This window comes from Vollenhovia emeryi, unplaced genomic scaffold (assembly GCF_000949405.1).
Source record: "Vollenhovia emeryi isolate VEMERY1.0 unplaced genomic scaffold, V.emery_V1.0 DF939141.1, whole genome shotgun sequence".
Taxonomy (NCBI): Eukaryota; Metazoa; Arthropoda; class Insecta; order Hymenoptera; family Formicidae; genus Vollenhovia; species Vollenhovia emeryi.
This window is the reverse complement of record NW_011967225.1, coordinates 1,953,266-1,975,905: the sequence shown is the minus strand read 5'-3', so window position 1 is coordinate 1,975,905 and position 22,640 is coordinate 1,953,266. Positions and strand designations below refer to the sequence as shown.

At 44.6% G+C, this 22,640-nt stretch overlaps 1 protein-coding gene across 2 annotated transcripts in view; it reads left to right on the top strand.

Moving 5' to 3' along the window:
* The first annotated feature begins 4,477 nt into the window (after positions 1–4,477).
* Positions 4,478–22,640, top strand: part of LOC105567054 (sodium- and chloride-dependent taurine transporter) — a 28,691-nt gene continuing 10,528 nt past the window's right edge. For both annotated transcript variants that reach the window (XM_012021589.1, XM_012021588.1), the window contains exons 1-3: positions 4,478–7,274; positions 21,442–21,620; positions 22,417–22,633. In XM_012021589.1, the coding sequence (XP_011876979.1) occupies positions 7,204–7,274; positions 21,442–21,620; positions 22,417–22,633 (467 nt within the window). In that variant the 5' untranslated portion in view covers positions 4,478–7,203. The remainder of the gene's footprint in view (positions 7,275–21,441; positions 21,621–22,416; positions 22,634–22,640) is intronic.

The following is a 22,640-nucleotide window of genomic DNA, read 5'->3' as shown; positions in this document are numbered from 1 at the left end:
ATGCAGAAGATGCAAAAAGCGGCGATAACACGCTCGCCGTCGCGGTTTCCTAGCCAGGGTAAAACGTTGCGCGTTTGAACCGTGCGTTTAATAATCGTGCGATTGAGATTCCGTTCTATCCCGGCGCGGCGAGAGGCTTCACCGCGTCGCCGCCGACTCGCGAAAATAAGTGCCAGGAAGTGGCCGTTGGCTTCGACAAAGCCGAGGCGCGTACACAGACGTTTCTAGTCTGTTCTGCCTGCCAACTGTTAGTTTATAACGGACTCGTCGACCCGTTACCGTTGATACTTCGTTATCCTGCCGTCGTCATTCAGCGGACGCGATTTCGCGAGGAGTTTAATCTCTATGGATCTCCCGCCTGCGCCGTCGTTACCGGATCCAGCACTTGCGACTCGCGCGCATTTTCCAACGGCTTGCCATTCACGGTGCGTAACATTGAACGACGGGGACGACGTGTGTCCCGATAATGCTCGGCGGCCACGGTGCACAGCTGCACTCGTCTAACCGGTTACACGCTGCATCCGACGGAAAAATTGATAATCACTTATGCAACGGTCACTACCGATTGATCGCGCATTTCGACACGTTGGAACCTTGAAAACGTGCGCGACCGCGACCAATATCGAACGATTATCGGTGATTGACGCGCTGTTATCTTTCCCGAAAGAAAGAGACTTGACAAGTTTTGCGAGTCTCTTCTCTCACGACGACTATTGTCGAATCCGCGATCTCGAGGCGTATCTGCACTGGGAAACATTTACATCGGGTAAACCAGTTAAATAGTGTTTTCAATCCACTCAATAAAGTATCCTGCTAACGCAGGTAGATTTCTAGGTGTCGCAACAAAAATTTATAGCAGCAACATTCTAGCGATACCTGCCGGAAAGTTTAGGTTTCATGACTAAAGCCAACAGCACACGATACTATTTTTCCTACTGGATTGCTTACGAGAGCCAATTAGGATTTAGCCTTAAGAGTCACCTGATCTAAAACTCTGCATCCTTATTGGCCCTTGCCAGTTATTTTTTCGTACCTAGAAACTTGTTGCTGCAGTTGCAAGATCATTTTTTGAGTGGACGGTTAATTTTTCCGACTAAATGATGAAATTTACCCAATGAAATTTAATTGAGAAAACCGATCATATTTTTTATCGGATATATCCGTTCGTTATGCAACTGGATTATTCGGTTATATTCAAATGTCACCGTGATACTTTTTTTCACTCTCTTTTCGCTTCTTTGCGAAATATTTTTTTTATCAACACCGTCGTGCCGAGGGGCGAGGTACTGTCCTCTATATGCACTTGCATCGCGGTGCATCTTGCACGGCCGCCTCTCGGCTCTGCTGCTATCCTGATACCGCGGCTGCAGTCGCATCTGCGCCGACGTGTCGCAACCGACATTGTGAGAAAGAGAACAACGACGGCGCCGCGAGACAGGACAGGTCGAGAGGCATTCGCCTTTAAGTATTTACATTAATCTCGACGAGCCCGAGACGCCGTCTCTCTGGAAGCGCGATTCTCGCGCGCGCCCTCCATCACGTCGAGCCCTCGCACCCTTCAGACGCGGCCGAATTTCAACTTGCGATCGGTCCTGTCGAAATATTTATTCACCGCGCTGACGTTTCTCCCTTACGTCACGGCGATCAGCGACGAATTTATCTCCGCGGGAGACGAAGAGTTGCCCTCGAAAAATAAATATAAACAGCCGGCCTTTTATCGCGACGCGCGATGCAAATTCGCTGCATTTTAATTATTCGAGATCTCAATTCTCTCGCAAGAAAACAGCAAGGACACGGTTCAGGTACAATGCTATATTCATTTGCCGTTGAACGCGCAAAGTTACTCGCTGGAATTTTTTCGCGAAATCCGAATGCGACGTCGAGCTGACCTAATCACCGATCGATTTTTATTTTTGAGGGAATAAAAATTGCTTAGAGCGCGTTCGTTCCTTCAAATGGTTTCTAGAAGACGGCAAAACGTGACCCTTGGGGAAAGTTTCGAGCTCGAAGAGTCAACCCTCAGAATTTCTCCTCTCGGTCCAGTTTCAGAATAAATCGTGCTCCTCCCTTTCGCTCCGGTTTCAAACTCTTTCCATACACAAAGACTTGCAGTTACATTGCAGCAACGTTGCAATATTTGCAATGCAATGTCGCAGAAACATTGTATGGACAAACAGTACGGTGCATTGGTTCAGTTCGAGTAATAATTAGGGATGGACATAAATTACTTGATTGTTTAAACACAGACATGCTTTTTGACAATACAACCCGAGGCGAATTGATGCACCACACTGTACATTTGCGTAGTTCGACCGATGTTACAGCAGCATTTCAAAATCATTATGAAAATAACGTTTTATGCTTGTGTATGTGTGTGTGTGTATCTTGCAGCAATTTTGCAACAGCATTTCGCAATGTTTATACAGTGTTGTGATCTTGAAATGAAACATTGCCAAAACGTTCCTGAAATCTTGCTGTGTTGTACGAGTTCTGTGTTCCTGTATCTCCCTCGTTCGTTTCTCTCTTTCTTTGTGTATCTTATTCGCCTGTACTACATGTTATGCATCTGGCAATCGTCAAACGCCTGGCCGACGCATATATACATCTATATACATATTGCATCTATACATAGGTATAGTATAAATTTGCACGAGGATGCAAACGGGAAGAGGATGATTCAGCGTGAAGAGATAAGCCGACACGTGGAATAAAACTTTTTCATGCAAGACTTTGTACAAAAACGTCCGATTAAATGTAATCGGGTAACCCAATTACATAATAACAAACGGATATATCCGATTAAATTGTACATCCGATGAAAAATGGGGTCGGGTTTTCGATCTTTCATCGGTGACTGCATTTCGTCGGATAAACTTCATCGGATGTAGCCATAATTTAATCGGATAACGTAATCGGGCAAATTAACCATCCGAAACACTATTTGATTGATTGATGCGATGGAAATTTTTCTCAGTGTACATTTAGCACGCAAATTTATACTATTTTTCACATACGCAGGGGGACACTTGTGTGTGTTCGGCAAAGAATATGTATATTTCATAAAGAATATCCATACTACTTTGTTGAATGTTTTATGCTGTCCCCGAGGCGTTCCATGAAAGATATAACGAGAGAGATTGTTCGAAATAGGAAGATGTCGGCCGGTTGTTCCGGGTGACGCATGAATAATTCATATGCTTGTGCTAAGAGAATTTGTATCGAAAAAAAAACTTCCTCCGATCAGTCCATGTGCGTCAGTTTAGAATATCATTGTTATTTTTAGTAACGTGTTTTAGCATTAACGTTAAACGTTTTTAACGTGTCGCTTATAAATCTCTCGTACGTATAACGTCAGAGTTGTATTTATAGTACAAGAGAGAGGGACAGATTTATTAAACCGTCATGCACGATTCTTGAATTCCGAGGTGTAAACCGCTAACCAAAATCATGCACGCCCCAGCAAGATCCAATGTCCAAACTGATGCCCAAAAAATGTCTAGTAATGCCGCAAATCTGTACACCGCAATGCCCTCAGTTTGCCCCTCGTTGAATTCATTTCAAGGCGAAAAACGTATGCGAAAATTCTGCTCTTGCAGAAGAGTTGCAACTCGACTTGCTGCTCGCGTGGTTTTCAACCAACCGACTCTTCTGTGAGAGCAGAATTTTCGCGTACGTTTCTCTTTCGAGTGAATTCGAGAATCGAGCCCCAGGGGGACGATTCCCCGTGGAAAGCCACGTAAAAGGGACCGAAACGCGACTCGGTACTCTTTGAATAGGGAAGCAACGCCGTGTCCTATTTGACTGTGTATTAACACTCGCGTGCGTCTATTTGCTAGCGAGACGTTACGTGTGACCTTAGAATTCATTTGCGTACTCGTTACGCGATGCTAGGTACCGACATAATCGCTACTTATCTCCTAGACCTATCTTTGGTATAAGATACAAGATACAGTAGACGCGCGAGTAGACTCGATAGACGCCAGAACTTCGATTTCGGGTAATTGTTAATCCAATCTTCCAAGTCATCAGCCGCCCGACATTTTTCTCGCAAGACGCATCAGGCTCCCGCAATTACATCGCATCGTTAACCTGTAGAGGGTCGGCATTTCTCCATTGAAATTTGTACTTTTTAAACAGAAAATTTAGGCGTATGTGTAATCTACAATGTTCCGTAAAGTTTTCAAGTTTGCTTCTGGCCACTGTAGTGGCCAGTCCGGCCTTCTAAAGGTTAATACCTCTCGCGAATCGCGCGCCGGTCGATCGCTGCCGCTCTTGCGGCCCATCCGCACGCGCGCACGCGTGTGTGTGTGTGTGTGTGTGTGTCGCGTGTCTGCGTGTCTGTGTCACGCGAAACTCTCGTCCGGGATACAGTTATTCGGCGCGCGAGTTCGACCAGCCTGTTCTCATTGTGGCAGTCGCACGCTGCTCCGCCGGCCACGAACACGACGACCATCAAGGCTCCCTCGCTCGCGCGTGGTCAGCCGCGGCGGACGAAGACCCATCGCGTTGTTCCGATGCGCGCAGTGAAGCGGTGCCGCGCGCGCGTAGCGGCACGTCGTCGTTGGCAGTTCGTCGTACGCCACGAGTAGTCGCGCGACAGCGGATCTTCCTGGGACGCGAACTCGCCGGCGGAAATCGCGGAGTCGTCGAGGGGGCGCGAACCTCGTCGGGACGCCAAGGGCCCAGCTCTTGCCCTTCAGTGAAAAATATGAAATTCTGCAAACGATCGGCTGAAACGATTCTTGCGAGCTTGCGGTATCTTCGTAAAGATCCACCCGTGTTCTCGCCGCACGCGATGCGGACGGACGTTAAAATCTCGCCACGTCTCGCCGGTAATTGTTGAGGAACCGTGAGGGCTCACGCAGTGGGAAGAGGAGCACGAACTCCGAAAATCGAAAGCACCTACGACTTGGGAAGCGGTATGCATGTCGGTCCCACCTGCGCAATTTCGATCGGAATATCGAGTCGCGAACGAGGAACTGGATGCCTTGAGTGAATTCAGGATGATTGCAAAATTGTCGCGCTAGTTAAGCGTTCGTAATCAACGTGGAAACGTCAATCGAGAACAAGTATAGTACAATTACATACGTAACGTAATTACCATTACCTCCTGCGTTATCGCGCCTATAATCGTTTGCAGCACAGCCAATAACGCGGACGGTGCTGTGCGTGCACGTTGAAGTGGACTCCCGACTTTCATGATTCGGAGAAACATTTCGCGGATAAAGAAAAAGAGAAACTTTGTCCGCTTCGTGCGCGAAGAGGCTTTTAATAACTAATTTACCGAAGAATGTGCCACAACAAAGCAATTAGTCATCCACCGATTGATACGGATGCCTCGTCATCCGGAATCTTATTTTTCTGAGACACAAGGCAGGCATCCAGCCTGTCCGGATTTCCCTCTCAGGTATAATATCTTCGCTGACGCCCGTGGATCGTAACTTTATGCAGATGTGCCACGTAAACGTGGTTTATCGGCGAGGACGACTCGATTCGGTATGTTCCTGCGTTCCTCGGCGACAGATACCAGCCGAATAAACGCAGATCCGATTCCCTCACCGAGGCGAACCCTCGCCACTCCGGAGCCTCCTGTTCTCCGCGTCGTGGACGACGCTGCGTGTGACTCGGCGTGTCCGACGTGGCCGCATTGCGGTGTGTATAGCACGTCCGGGTACGTATCGATTAGCCGGCAAAGTTTGCGCCGCGAGCAAACTCGCCGCGAGTGACCGCGAGCGGCGAAGTCGGAAGATCGAGGGGATCGAAACTTTGCCGGGCGGCTATAAGCAAGAGCGGCTCGATATACTCGTCGTAAATTCCTCATCGCGTTGGAACGGAAGGGAGAAAGAAGAGACGGGCCGAGCTCGAGGAAACTTGGCGGATCGAAGAGGCGAGATATCGGTTTACTTCTCAAGGCGAGACAGACAGTCTCTTGCACAAGGAGTTTTGGCAAGAATGTTGCTACTGTGCTAATCTCTGGGTGCAACGCGAGCTCAGCATTGATTTTATTCAATGTCACACTAAATGGGATGTTAATGTTACTTTATCTTTCACTTCGCTATTACGAAACTAATTCGCCGAGATCGCTACAGGTGGGAAAGAAAAAATAGTCTGCGAAGATCAAGTTTGGGCCTCCTATTTAAGAATATCGTTGGACACGTGAGATCAAAGAGAATCGCTAAAAAGGATTTCAACGACTTCGTTTGGAAGCCAGAAGGACAAATCTCGGCGCATGCCGAGACACACGCGAGATAGAGGGAGAGAGTCTCGTGAGCTCGCGCGATAATCACCAGCGATTACGGTCCAAGACCGTTGTCTCCCGAGAGGGACAACAAATCGTTAAACCGGGGTTAAGTAATCCTCGGCGCATTGTTCGCCGTCGGCGAATGCGCGACGTGTAAAGTAACGGGTGTCCCCGGCCGCGGGTGCGCGATTGTGTGCCACGCGGGAAAAAGAGAAGCGAGGTGGGTGCGTGAGCGAAATAAAGAGCCCGCGCGTGACTTGACGCGCTTCGGACACGCTGCCGGATAAGAGGACTCCGCGGCCGCGGAAACGGACCGTTTCGAAATTCGATTGTTTCGCGGCTCGTTAAGGCAACCGTCGTGGAACCCAGCGGCTGCGGCCGTGGAGTGCGTACTTGGCGCGATTTTCCTCGAAACGCTGCAATTCCCTTCGTGACGGCGGCGACGGGAGAACGACGCGCGAAACGAGGAGGATACGTCGCGGGAGAGAGGTAGGAGGCGAGCCTTTGTTCAGTGACCTCCTGGGCCGAAACACTCGAAAAGGAACGGAATTGCAATTAACGGACTGTTATCCCAAGGACGAGTCTCTCGTTTGATTGTGAGACCTGTACTCGAGAGCGCATCGAGGAGAGCTCGTGGAAAGAAGAATCTCCCCCTTCCACCGGGATAAACCGTCCAGGAAGGAGCAGCGAGATTAATTAATCATCTTTTATTCCGAGGCGGAACTTGTTGTTCGAAATTAATCGAGCGGTCGCTTGCGGTACCTTGGAAATCGGGTCTATTCCCCGTAACGATTGTACAATCGGCTAGTGACGGCGAGGAGAAGAACGAACTCCAGTTTCGAGCAAGTTACATCTCCGCGTTCCGCGTGTCGTGGACGGAAAGGAGAACGGGGGGGAAGCGGGAGGATTTTGTCGGATGATTGCAGAAGGCGACGGTCGTTGACGTCGCAGCGTGACATGCGATGAGGATGAGCCACGATCCAACGATTTGCCGTCAGTACTTCTACTGCAGCCAGCGTCGACATCGCGTCAGGTATATATCGATCGTATAAGATTCGCGGACGACACGCGACAGAACATTTACAATACCGAGATATTTATATGAAACGTAAGACTGCGTTCCCGTTGTCCCGATTCCGATCGGAAGCTGGTTTGGATCGCGCCGCGCTTGAATATAATTAATAATCGCAAGCTCGCGGCTTCGATCGCGTGACGCACATTACCGCCGCATATCAATTAGCTCCAGCTGCTCATTGCCGGTCAATTATCGATCGGTGGACGAACGCGGACAATAAGTGCCAGGACGTTGCTATAACACGACTCGAACAGTAACAAATAAGTGCGCGAAGCCGCCTGAGGAGGAGCGACATATTTCGCGCTGACGTGTCTTATATCTATTTCCATCAACGTGGATTAACTTCAATCTCGGTTTGACTTGCTTTTTTTATCTTTTCCCAGTTCCAAAAAAGATGAAAAGCAAGTTAGACCGAGACTAAAGCCGATCCGCATTGGTAGAAATGGATATTATGTGTCGGCGATCACGTTAAGGTCGAATCAGACTAGCAATTGCCACCTCGGATTGGATTGGGATTGGCGAGCGACGATTGTCTTCCAGCCAATGGCTGCGTTCAGCAGAAGTCAGCGCTTAATAAGCGCTTTATGCTGATTGGATAGATCTAGCAGAATAGCTCTATTTCAGCACAGATCTCAAAGTATAATCCAATGAGCGCAAAGCGCGCTTAGTAAGCGCTGACTTTTGCTGAACGCAGCCAATGAGAGCCGACTAAATCGCTGGCTGCTTTGCTCTCATTGGCTAAAGGACACTCGTCAATCGCCAATTTCAATTCAATCCGAGTCAACAATCGCTAGTCTGATTCGGTCTTTAGAAGCTTTTCGACGTTCATCGCGCGATGTAGCGCCGATTTATTTAGCGACGTCATTGACGATCCGGCACTAAATCAATTAGTGCTGCAGTAAATCGTTCGTCAGAATGTGTAATTGATAACAGCAGAACGCGAGAGGAGGACACGGAGGGAGGAGGGAAATTTATCGTCGCGAAAGCTGTTTGCTCGGCCGATCGGAAGAGCAGACTCGCGTCCGAGAGCGGCGATTGCGATTTCATTCGCCGTGGCACCTCTCTTACGGTTTTACGGTCGTACGATTACACGCGGGACGATTCCCGCTTCCTCTCGCACGGCGTGCAATCAACAAACAGTCTCGTTGCATCCCGGTGTAATGCTTCCCCAGTCTCTCCGCGACATCGACTTAACGAACCGTGTCGTGCCGCAGTCGTCGTAACGTTGGTCGCGAGTCGCGGCGGCACGGCGCCACGGCGAATCGCCCGGCGTGTTTTACACGCGAGAGGACGCGGCGCCATTTCCGCCTCGGCCGATGTCCAACTCGCGCGGACGCGGCCTACGCGAACGATCCGTTCGCCTGGCGAACACTCGTCGAGCCCTGCTAGGTTTATTACGGAACATTGAGTTCAATTTGTAGTCCAATCTTTGACGAGGATCATGATCGGCGAAAGTGACTCCGTACACTTTAACCCTTTGAAGCGTACATTTTTCTATTGAACCATTTTTTGTGAAACTTTGTATACAAAGGTCTCTGAGGTCGCTGATTACGAATCTGTTATCAGATTTTCATAATTCCAAATGGCGGAATTTAAAACTTCAAAGAATGACATCATTCAACTGTAATCCAACTATGCTACGAAACATTATTTAGATATCATTAGGACCCATGGAATCTAAGTTCCAGTTAAAAATTCTTATAGAATATAAAAAATAGCGCGCGCGAAATGGCGGATGTGAAATTGAAATTTAATCCTTTCTTAGAATTTACGTATTCTTGGCATTACCCAGAGCTAACGACGTGGACGTGATGCGTCCCTAAATACCATAATCAAACGAAAATGCTGAAAAACTTGAAAACTTCAAAAATTCACGTACTTTTCGTAATGAGCGATCCCGAAAACCCCTTTGTACAAAGTTTTCAAGAAATAATTTTAAAAAACTTGATCAATAATGAATTTTCCCGAAAAATTGCTGTTCTCTCATATTGGTTTATTTATAAAACTTTTACAATAAATATTCAAGACTACTCAACTTTTATTTATGTTCTTTTATTGCTAAGAAACACAAAAAGTGCAAAAAAACTCGATCTAAATGCGTTAACTAGAAATTAAATAGCCACAAAGTAAAAACGTGAGATGGTAACGTGGGTGACCGCCATGCTTGAAAGGGTTAAATTGATGTGGAAATAGTTCTGTACCGAGCTCGATTGCATCACTGAGAAAAATATCCGATTAAGTATAATCGGATAATCCAATTGCATGATAACAAACGGATATATCGGATTAAATTGTATATCCGATGAAGAATATAATCGGTTTATCAAGTTTCGTCGGAACTGCATTTAATCGGAAAACTTCGTCGGCTATATCCATGATGTAATCGGAAAAATTAACCATCGGAAATAATATTTAATTGCTTTATCCGATGGAATGTTTTTCTCGGTGATGGAAAGATTATGTGGCAAGGTGAATCGTTTCTCGTCCGGTACCTTGCCAAATCTTCGTTATTGTTGGATAATTACGAAATTTTTCGTAAATTACTGGCCGGCATTTTGTGTCAAGGTCGTGCCAGGTAACGTACTCGTTTCGCGACCGTACTTCATAAATTAGCCGTTCTGGCCGCCGGCCTGAAAATTTAGTACGAGGAGAAAACGCGACGCGTATTTCAGACTTTTGGCAAGCATAATGGGACCGAGAAGGACCCGCGACTTTTCGAACGTCTCGCCGACGCGACGCGACGGTGCGGTCTTTGTTCAAGTACGGAAAACCGAGCGGTCATCGGCATCTCGGTAAAATGAATGTATCTCGACCTTGCAGCTTCTCCTTGAAGAAAAAAAATTGCACGGCGACGTCGACGCCGTGCAATTTCGCGGAGGTAAGGCAGCGTTAGATAAAAACACGTAATGTGTGTCAAGTAAGTGGGATACGCTACCTGCGGGTAGATCGAAAATGCCGGCTGATTTTTCGTAACGTGCGTAGTAATGGACGGAGCGGCCAGGGAGCGACGAGGGAGCCTCGTGGTTAATACAGCGTTTCCTTCAGAGAGTATGAAGTAATCGGGTTCCCCGAACACGCGATATTTCGTCTCTTATCTCACGCAATGTCCCTCGCTTGTTCGCTCCTACTCGACTTTCGCACATCTTCATCCGTGGAAATCTTCGAAGCTGATTCCCCGACGCGCGGCGACAAATCGAAGAGAGAAAAGCGGCCGCGGTGCGTGTCGCAAACGCGGGAAATTAACGCTTCTTTGTCATAATAAGAAGACGCGACACCTCTCGCGGAGACGACGACGTTAACTTTCTCATGACAGCTGCGTCGCGGTGTCGCAAAGCTCCAACGCGCGACGACGCGACGTCTCCCGCGCAGATCTTATCCATAACGGATTGCGGCAGAAACTCGGAGTCGAAATCGCGTTTAGCAAGACACGGTTAGATTTTTTTCTCTCACAGCCGCGTAGAGTTGGCTAATAAAATAAACTCGCTTATTCCGTTTGGAAGCCGGCCGTATGGCCGGGGTGTTAAACGAACTGTTAAATCAAATCAGACGGCTCGAGATATCTGGCATCGAATGCGGATCAAGGTTGCCAGATTCAGCGCCTCGGACAGTGCCTCGTACTGTTCTAAAAAAACATTTTACTAACGCAGGTAGATTTAGAAGCGTCGCAACAAAAATTTATCGCTATTTTTTGGATCCGTTGGAGAAATGTTTGTAACCTGCAACATTCTAATAATACCGAGGGACAAACCGCTGAGTGTATTGTGGTGTATAGATTTGCGGCATTACTGAGCATTACTAAGCATTTTTTGGGGCATTAGTTTGGGCATTAGGCCTTGCTGGGGCATTATAAAGATAAAATAAGATAATAAATCCCCACTGAGCATTAGTGGGCATTGGTGTACAAGATTTTGGTCAGCGGTTTCCCCCTTGAGTAATACCTTTTGGAAAGTTTAGGTTTCACGATTAAATATTAACCATTCACCTTGAATACAAATTAATTTCGATACCGTAGCTAAAGCAATCTTTGTAAAAGCCTGTATCCAATCTACAACTAGTATTCTTTTGCGTTGACATTTTCTTAAAGTCTTCTGCTATGTTATATATGTTATGTTATGTTATAATGTATGCACATTAAGACGTGTGAAAAAAACTCTGTAATGGAATAGCTGCAAGTTGATCGGCTACACATTCCTCGGAACTAGAACTTGGACCAAGTTCTAGCAATGTGGACACAGGTCTTAAGGACTATAACTTTATGTTCCACAATCAAACGTTATAATGGATGGACGCCGCAGAAAGACTTTCTTCCTAATATTCGCTAACAGCTCGGATGGAAATTCTGCTTTTGGTATTTAAATCGATTAAATGCAAAACATATGCGATTTCACGGTATTGGCTATTCATTTATATATCGCAGTTCTTTTTTCCCACCTAGAAAATTGCTGCCGCAGTTGCAAGATCATTTTTTTCAGTATAGCTAGGTGAGACAGGTGCAAGAGTCTAATTTATCTCACGTCTATTTCTACCAATGTAGATTAATTTTGACCTCGGTTTAACTTTCTTGTTACCTTTTTCTAGTTTTAAGAGCTGGAAACAGACGGAAAGTAAATTAAACCGAGATTATTATCGGTAATAAACGAGATAAAGTTAATCTGTATTGGTAGAAACAGCCATTAGTGTTTTTAATCGTCCAGATTGCCACTTAGACTCGTATTCTGAACCCTTTTTTTATCAATTAAAGTGCTTCTAAAAGTGGCTAATAAGCCTTCTGATTGGCTACAAGCCACTTTTAGAAGTGCCTTTATCGATAAAAGAGGATTCAGAATACGGGCCATAGAATCCGTTTAATGCACGACTGGGATATAGTCGTGCGCGCGTCACCACTCGCGGACTTAAACCCTATAACTATTAGGGTCCTGCGCAAGAGATAACGCAAGGATACATGGAAGAATGAACGCCAGTCTTTAGAGAACTCGGTAGCGTTCTTCGCGAAAATTTAATGCCTAATAGTGCGTGTAACGCGCGTGCTTGAAAAATTGCCAAATTATTTTGTGCAGACACAATTAAACAGCCCCTTAAACATATATCTGTAAATAAATGAGAATCTACCTAATATAAATAAAAAGAAATGAAAGTGGAGAGTAAAACGTAATGAGCGCGTATTTTCAGCAATTTCTCCTACAATTTCTCCTACGACTTATTTCACAAAATCACATGAAATTACATAATAAGTAATTTTCGACAGCGCGAATTATGCGCGGGTGGAGAAACGTTTGTTTGCGCGCGCTTATGCAATGTCACGAGGATTTGCACGCGTGTCTGCCTTAAGCCTGATTTACAATGTGCTCTTTGCATCTAGAAGCATTCTATTTTACATGAGCAAATCGAAACGTTTAAAAAACCAGTCGACAGTGTACAATTATGCAACGTACAATGTGCAATTTGTCAGCTTGTACAAATTTTTTATACGTATTCATTGACTACAGAATGTTTCTAAATTGCAAAGAGCGCATTGATCAGGCTTTAAAGCCGCCGTTTATTTTGACGTTTCCAGCGCTATATGATGCGAATCATATTCGCTATTGCGGTTCGTGCTTCTTGCAAATATTATCGAGTTGACTCCCGCGGATTAATCGGAGGATTATATGGGATTGAGCCAGGGTTGGGAAGTAACTCGTTACTTTTTTTTGGGTAACTCTAACTTAACTTCGTTACTTTCTCTCCATCTGTAACTTAACTCATTTACATTAATAGTTACTTCATTTATTTGTTAAACCTCCACAGGTCGCATTAGGCCTTGCCTTTACGCATAAACGTCTTTGTCGACGCTTTTACAATTCAAATGCAGATTTGACATTTTTATTTTTATTGCAAGAAGGTAACTGCAAAGTAACGATTCGTTACGTTTTGGGTAACTGTAACTGTAACTAGATATTTTTATAAAGTAACTTTCCCAACCCTGGATTGAGCAAAGCACTCCTGATCGACACGACATGTTACTTCGTTTCCTTCTCAGGTCACAAGGATTGATGGATTTATATCTGATCTCATGTCGCGACTATTCGTATAAAATGTTCGTGTGTGTGTACGAGAAACATAACATAGCAGAGGCTCTGAGAGTGGTTTTTTTTACACGTCTTTATATTCATTTATTAATGTCTATATATAACATAGGAGAAGACTTTAAGGAAATATCAACGCGAAGTGATGCTAATTATAGATTCATTAATAATTCTTCTCGTAATGTGTTTCCTGAACTTTGTCTCCTCCTCTTCAACACCAGACAAATTTTTTTCTCCTATTGGAGAGATCCCAGATAGCACACTGAATTCACAAAGTATTCTTTAAGTTTTCTTTTTTCTGAATTGTAATTCTTTAGAAATTCATAGAAGAATACAATAAGAGTGACAGAGGAAGTTACATGCACCATCAATCGTTTTCTTGACAACTTCTTAAAGTATTCATCTCGAATTCAATAAATGTAAACTTTATGAATTCAAGAGGAATAGTGTTAGAACAAAGAGGATTACAAAATATTTACCCAATGTATGTACACATTTAATATGCAGTAACATTACACCATTATTATAATTTCTCACTCAACAGTGAGGTACTCTCAACCGAAGCTCGTTGACAATCGGATGATTCTTCCGTTTCAGTTCTCGTCGTTCGATTCTTCCGTTTCGGTTCTCGTCGTTCGATTCTTTCTTTTACACAATAGAACTATTGCACAAAATTAATTGCACATAACGTTACGCACACAAAATATTGCACGTGGTAACACGCTGCACAAGAACGTCCGGATGGCGGTTAGCGGATACTCGCGCATGACAAACAATTCCTCATAAATTCTTAAAGTATTCACAGTACTGAATCGCGAAGTATTTATTATAATGAACTTCCGAAGAATACTTCAAGACGAACTGATTGAGACTAATTCTTCATGAATTCTTCAGATATTCATTTTTCTAATTCTATATGTTTTCTTTAAAATGAATTCTCTATGAACTTATGTTCATCTTTGTGCTATCTGGGGAGGGAGAGACACTATAGATATTAATATGTATTTTCGTAAGAAAAATCACAGTTTAAGGAATTTGTGCTTCTAATGGAAACGACTGAACAGAAATGTTCAGATTCATTATTTCGCGTTTTTATCGAGCGTATTTTCATATTCTCTGCCATGATCCGATTACAATTAGGATCACATTGTATCGTCAGGGTAGAACATTGCGTTATCGAAGCCAGTATTACGTAAGGCTCCAATACAATCTCGATGTTAAAACTTTGATATTTTCCTGGTGAAAACATTGTGTCGACATCATGCGCGACATTATCGCGTTATCACGCCGACTACATTCTAGCGTCTACAGAAACAAAACACGCTTTTAATGTCTGATCACCCGGTGACGGACATCGAAGTAATCACTTTTCTTACGTTCTCGCGTCGATTTTCAACGGATTTCTCAACGAAACGCACTTGGAGAAAATGTGAGTGTGCTCGCATCTTTGTACAGCCTTTATTTCGCCACGACACGCGACGCAGAAATACACTTCGCGCACCCATTGAATTTCGAGGCGCTCTTACCAAGGACAATACAGACGTGTTTATTGCGCAAATATTCAATCGCATGGTAAATACAAATATTTATCGATTCCGTTCCTGAATAAGCGGCCGACCGACACGCCGGTGAGCATAAACGCGGAACGTGGGTGTTTGTATTCCGCGATCGCGGTACGATTTTTTCCCCCGAGACCTCGAGAGACCGCGTAGCTGTGCATCCATCCTTGAAATCCGCGGATGAGATTCATAAAATAACAGGGGCATTTAAAGCGCACGATTATATGAGCGTGTGTAGATATACAGGACGATTCGGGAAGAAACGGAAGTATTTGTGGGAGATGATGGGTCGTTAAAAGAAAATTAATTCCCACGAACATGTGCTTTATTCTTGGTAGTTACGGAGATAGAGCTGTGGCGCGACTATTTGTTTTTTTCTATCTCTTTTCCTTCCACTGTGAACGCGCAGCTTCTTCAATTGACAATTGTTATGAGTGGCATTGTATGAAATTTTGTCAAGTGCTTTTATATATAATAATGCCAGACATCTTACACACACATACACATATATATCAGCCTTATCTTTATACTTTTCAAGAATAAAACACTTGTCCATAGGCATATTTTTCTTATCGTACCTATTATTCTCTAAAATATTTCTCCGTTTCTCTCGGAATCACTTGTGCCACGCGCGTGCGCATACATACATATTATAGTAAAAAGCGAGGGGGAAACCGCTGACCAAAATCTTGTACACCAATGCCCACTAATGCCCAGTGGGCATTACTTTATCTTATCTTCTTTTATTTCATTTATCTTGTTTTATCTTATTTTATCTTATTTTATCTTTATAATGCCCCAGCAAGACGTAATGCCCAAAAAATGCCCAGTAATGTCGCAAATCTGTACACCACAATGCCCTCAGCGGTTTCCCCCTCGGTAAAAAGTGTTTAAGAAGTCCCGGAATGGCAAGGTATGGCATATAAAATATGAAACATTTTTATGAAAAGTGTTAAATACATGTAGGGCCCGTTTTACGACGGTGTTAGGTTCGGGCAAGGCAGAGTCGTAAAGTGAGAAATCGTAAAAGAAGATCAATTTATAACGGACAATTAAACGTGGTAGGTTCCGTAGTTACTAAATTTTTCGCAAATATATATATTGCTGATTTTAAAGTAATAAAAAAGCTGCAATGTGAAAAGTCGTAAAATGGATCGTCGTAAAGCGGGTCCTATCTGTACAACAATTGTTAGGCAGGTTATATATCGAGTGTATATATCAGGCATAGTATAACAAGTATGCTCACTCTCTGCCCTTTGATCTTTTCGTTCCCGATCACGTGGTGTCCCGCCATGTCTTTGGTCCAAATTCAGCGGCGCGCGCGCGCGTGTGTGTACGTATTGTAGTTGTACGTGTGTGGCAGTGTAGCTTTGATACACTACACCTTTTCTCTCATTGACTGGGCCAATAAAATGTCGGATGCGCAGAAGGGGATCGACGAGAAACGAAACAAATTTACTATAGGTTTGTTTTCTGTTCCTGCACTGGTGAACCAGTGCGATAAATTAGAGTAAGACAAGTATATTCTTTCTCATTCTAGCTTACTGCACTGGTTCACCAATATAATGTAACTATCACACGCCGCGGAATACGGATACTAAACGGCGTTTCTAATTGATCAAGGACCAGTTCGTTCTCTGCATATGTGTTCCAGCCTTGCTAGACAATGTCATTGAAATCACCCAGACTCCTAATATGACGCGCTCGCCTTGACAGGTTTTATGGATTTTATCAAAGACTCTTGTGAGCGAGCGTTCAATATAGCTATTTTCCTATAAAAGTCGATAAACACGGCTAACAGAAATGCCCTGTCTTCTAAATAAGTAATAATCCTGCGCATGGCGAAACCTTTGAGTCAGTTCTGTCGAACGAGACTCATCACTTTCTAGACAGGCGCAAAGGCGAACAAACAAAGATTGAAAACAAAATGCCAAGAGATATCCCGAATTACATTATAAAATCTCTGCCATCCCGTCGTTAGAAGTTCACAAATCCGGTTTACATATTCGGATTTTACTAATTCTCGCGACAACTAATAATTGATGGTTTCAGCGGTGTGCACTGAGAAAAAAAGTTATTGAAATGACTAGATACGTTTAGTTGGCAGTATTTCTTCAGTTCAAATATATATGTTTTTAAGTTAAACTTACGGCGATTTATTGAAACATATACTCGAGGAGGAAACCGCTGACCAAAATCTTGTACACCAATGCCCAGTAATGCCCAGTGGGCATTATCTTATCTTATTATATTGTTTTACCTTATTTACCTTGTTTTATCTTATTTTATCTTTATAATTGTTATGAATTTATAAATATTTGCTTGGCAGCCCGTCATCACCGCATATAGTTGAATCAAGAAATGTTTCTTAATTCACCACTTTTTTCCCTCAGCGTGCGAACACAAACTTCTGTATACTACCAGACCTTCGGGCTGACAAGTGAGGCAAGAGTTCCGCCATGTCTTGTCAGGTAAATAAAGTAATATGTGTACATCGGTCTGTCAGTGATACACTATTTTGTTACATGGCGGAACTCTTGCCTCGCTTTTCAGCTCGAAGATAGCGGTCTAGTAGTAAGTAGAAGTCGTGTACAAATATGTGTACAAATTGCATCGATGCCGCATGACGAAAGATCGTTTTCGGCATTTGATTGGCACGCGATTTGAAGTCGTAGTCGAGTAATCGGGTCGAGACACCGGCGGTCCCACGATTTACCGGTTCAACTGTTTCGCGGGATATTTTCTTCCAAGTGGCCAGGCCTCGATCGAACGGACTGACCCACGCGAAATCGGGCACGGATTCGAGCCGGGTCGGAGCACTCCCGGGGGCTGCGGGGCGAGCGGGGCGAGAACGAGGAAAGGAGGACCCGCGTGGTTATCGTGTCAAGAGTGTGTGGCGGCTCGCGTGCGCCTAATCGCGAGTGGCATCGGTTGAGAGGGCCGTTCGGGGTTCGCGGTCATTAGCGGTGACCACGACGTATCGATTTCTCCTTCGGACCCGTCCACCCTTTGTCACCTCCTCGCTTTTTTAACGGCCTTCGGACCTTACGCGTTTCGTGCTCCTCGAAATATCCGTGACGTCAATTATTAAAAAGAAAAAGACCTCGCCCGCTTCTCGGTACTCCTCGTCATATCGTGTCGACGATGCCGAGCCGATAATCCCGCGCCGACGTTCGCGATCTTTAGGGCTCTTTCGCGGAATACTGCAAATAACGCTCGTAAAGATTCATCAGAGTTAACTGCCCGTAGAGACAACGTCCGCGCTTAAATATCAATTCTCTGTTTGGCTAAACGGAACCGTAGACCTCGAGTTAAATGTTAAACTGACATTTTGTGTTTGTATCTAATTAGTAATCGGCGGAGACGTATAGCGAATTCGGTTGCTTGCACCAGTGCGCACTGAGTGCGCACCAAGGCCTGTTTATGGTCAATTTTTACACTTAACTTTGTCTTAAATACATTCTCAAAGAGTATTTAGCCAAAACTTGATCCGTATGGATGCTATACAGATTATTTTACTGGCTGAGAAATATTTCAAGGGATATTTAAGACGATCCTCAAATATAATTGACTGTAAACAAATCTTAGTGTGCACTCAGTGCGCACTAGTGCAAGCAACCGCATTCGGTATTAAACAATTGAATAATTCGGCGATGCATTATTCATCGGCCGTTCATGGAAATATGCAATTCGCACTGAATATTCAGATAACAATGAATCACAAGATAACAATATTATATACAGGGTGAGTCGTAAAGGCTGTCCCAACCTTTTACCATAAGAAATGATTTACCGACCCCGCAACTGTAGCCAACTCGGGGAAAAAATAGATAAAATCTCGTTCTACATGTCTCATTCATGTAATACCTAATTATTTCTCGAGAAATGTAATTAGATATTACATGATTGAAACATGTAGAACGAGATTTTATCTGTTTTTTTTTCCGAGTTGGCTACAGTTGCGATCGGTAATTCACCTCTTATGATAAAAAATTGGGACAGCCTTTATGACTCACCCTGTATACCGAGTTTAATAGTAAGCTCGCGGTATAAATGATCGATAAGACCGTATTATCTGCGTATTATGTAAACTATCATACAGCTATACAATTGCTAGGCATGTCTCTGGCACACGGAGAGAATTTTCTCTTAAAATTTACCCTGAAAATCGTGTAATCGTGGGACAGCCTGGCATTTTGAAGACCTGAGAGTTTTTTTTTTTTAAATTTTACCATACATTCTACTAGTAAAGCGTACGGTGATATTTATTACTAGGCACTTTTTGGGCATTAGCTTGGGCCGAGGGGAAAACCGCTGACCAAAATCTTGTACACCAATGTCAACTAATGTCCAGTGGGCATTGACCAAAATCATTTTATTATTAGCGAGAAAGGATGGCTCCGGTTCGCGATGTTAAATTAATTGTAAAACGGGATATGTACAGAATACATCGCGTGTTCCCTCATCATTTCCTAAATTAACAACGATATAAACTAACGATCGCTCATTATCTTATTAATAAATCCGCCCTAAAGTGAAACGTGGAAAATCTGGATACCCGGACAATTGTGTTATGTGAGTTCAAACTTGAGCGTTCCGCTGCATTTCCTCCCGAGCTGTGCGTAACACGCGCATCGTGTTTCGGGAGAATAGCGTTAATGAGCGCACGGCCCGACAATGGCCCGGCAAATTTCATAGACCGCGGAGAAGCGGCACACAAAACCTGAGGCTATTCAGAAGCCTGTTTCGTCCAGTCTCTCGAAAGCGAGGACCGTGGCTGTTACAGACATGAAATTTATTGCTTAAAGCCACGCCAGGAACCATGTGCGTTAATTCAAGATACCTTTACTAAATTTTACTGTTGAAAAGATGCACTTTTTATTTTCCATATCTTACGCTTTGGCTGCGCCGACTCGACGCCTCGACGAGTCGGCGTAAATTGTAATCCTCGAAAAATTCTGGTTGCAAATCAAACCAACAGAATTATATTAAATAGAAATCGCGCGTGACAGTTCCCAGCATCGCAGTCTTCGTACAGTTGAGCGATTCTCCGTTTCTCCCCGTAATAAAAGAGAGAAACAAACGCGTGTGTAGAAGCGGAAAGATTTGTTCGACGTTTGTTTAATAAATAACGCAGCCCGAGCCCGTTTGAAGCTGCGCGATGACGCATGGCATCGACGTAGCTCCCGCACGGCGAGGCTCCTCGGAGCGGAGAAATCTCCGCTCTGACGCGCAACGATACGCTCCATCTCTCCTATTTTGCCTTTCCATCTCCGCGATAACGGTACTGATCTGACGGTCGATCTGTTATCGGCATTACCGCGCCGGTCTACCGGGTGTGTCCGCCGCGTCGCGCGTGATTTAAACCTCCGTTGGGATAATCACGTTAAGTACACGTTGGAGCGCATCGGGTCGTAATTCGCTGTTGATTCTCTTCGTGTATCTTCGGCGACCTTATTGGATTTACGAGGGTCTCTACCACCTCGCGCGATTACTCGTTACACGGCGATTAGACCCGGGGATACAAGGATCTCTTTCGCTAATTTTAGCGCGGACAACGCTTGTCCTCCGCGCAGAGTGAACGCTTCGCCGGGCAGATCCCCCGTCTCTGTGGGATCAGACGGACAAGTTCGCGATAAGGCGCGATAACGCCCTTTCCGTATTAAGACGGCGCGGGCGGCACGCGATAAACTTTGCGCACGGCCTGGTTTCGGCCGCGGATCAACGCGGTCTATGGAATCGTGACGTCGCGCAATCGCTAATTGTACGGCACGTAAATGAGATCTGTTGCGTCAATTGGCGATTAATCTGCTTTCGTGCGCTTCCCCTCCTTTAAGCATGAAAATAAAAATTGAACGCTATTTTTAAAATAAACTGATATTATCTCGTATGAGACTTCGCGGTTTATCGAATACAGATGCGGGATTCAAGGTTTATTTTATTAATATAATACTTAATATCTCATTTTATTGAGATTTTTCAACGCGACTGTCGTTGTACAATTATCGATTGGATAATTTTATCCCCAATGCCGTTATTATACATCAGTACGTTATTTTAGTACACTGCTTAATTATATTCATTTTTTTCACAAGAGAACAAATATCTAAAGAATTATGTAACGCCAGTACATTATTAACCAATGTAGAAAAATTGTCAAACGACCCTACCTGGCAAATTCTAATTAAAGAAATTTATTGCGAAAACTATTACCTCAGCTAGGGTTTGAACTTGGACTTCCCTAGAGTCTAGGCGAGCGTCTCACCAATTCGACAACTGAGGCATGTCATGGAGGTTTAAAATATATGAAGTAACTATTAATGTAACTGAGTTAAGTTACAGTTACAGATGGCGAGAAAGTAACAAAGTTAAGTTAGAGTTACAAAAAAAAAGTAACTGCAATTTCGCAAAGTTACTTTGTAACTCCGTTACAAGTAACGAGTCACTTCCCAACCCTGCTTTTTAATTACTCTTAATAATCGTGCATTCTCGTGTCGATTCCAGGGTATGCGAGAGACAGAGGGACGCCGACAGGCATAACGACAGGGGCGAGGATGACGACGAGGACGAGAATCCTCTGGGGAAGTGGCCTCACGCCCTCAGTTCGACCCTCGCGTGCCTCGGCTGCACTCTGGGACTTTTTAACATCAGCAGATTCGCCATTCTCAGCGTGCAGTTCGGAGGTGAGCGCGCCCTAGCCACAGAAATACCGCGAACCCTCTCACGAGGAATCTGTCAATGTTCCACACACGAATTCCCTCTCGCGAAGATGGTGTAAAGGAAACTTTTGACGCGCGTGAATTTTCGCGGAACGGAACGCTCTCAAGGGAGAGACAAGGAGGGACGGATTACGTTTTCGAAAAAACGCGATATTTATTCGTGACTGGCGAAATTTATATCACACATCTATCGGGATCGATTTCGTCAGCGTTGCTTAACTTTGACCCTAGCTTAACTCGCTTCTGAGGAGACGAAAAGGGACGAAGGATGAATTGCTCTCTGAAAATCAATCGGTGATAATCCACTGATTGACTTATAGAGAGTCACTGATTGATTTTTAGACGAGTGAGCTTAAAATTGAAGTCAAGCGGCTGTTGGCGAACCCGGGCCTCGGCCCCGCGAAACGGTAGATCCTCGACGATGCTGCGCGGCGCCAGCGCTAAACGAGGCCTTCCGGAACGACCGGCGAGATTACCGCGCCGTTGATAATAATTCATACCGCGGCGTGTGTTTCTCTCTCCCTCCCTCCTCGAATAATCTCGGAACAATTAGTTCCGCGGCTATTTGCGAGAATAATGATCGATCTGTACAGAGGAGAAACGGTCGGTTACCCACGCTCGACGCACAGCGACGTTCCTCGTGCGAGCGAGCGATCGTGCGACGTTTTTCTCCGTCCCTGAAACACGGGATTCTCCTTCACTTTGCAACTTGCTTCTTTTAATCCTCTCGTTCTCACTCTTTGTTCTTCTTTTTTTACAGCGAACTTTATTATACAGTTCATGATCCTGTCCCTCATGCTGGGAATCCCGCTGCTGACGCTACAAGTATGTCTCGGACAAAGATTGGCGGCCGGTTCCGTGGATATGTGGAGAATATCGCCGCTTTTTCAGGGCGTCGGGATAGCCCTGCTCACCGCGCAGGCCTTCATCGGTATCTACAGCATAGTGGGTGTGTCGTGGATGTTCGTGTACTTCAGGTAGATT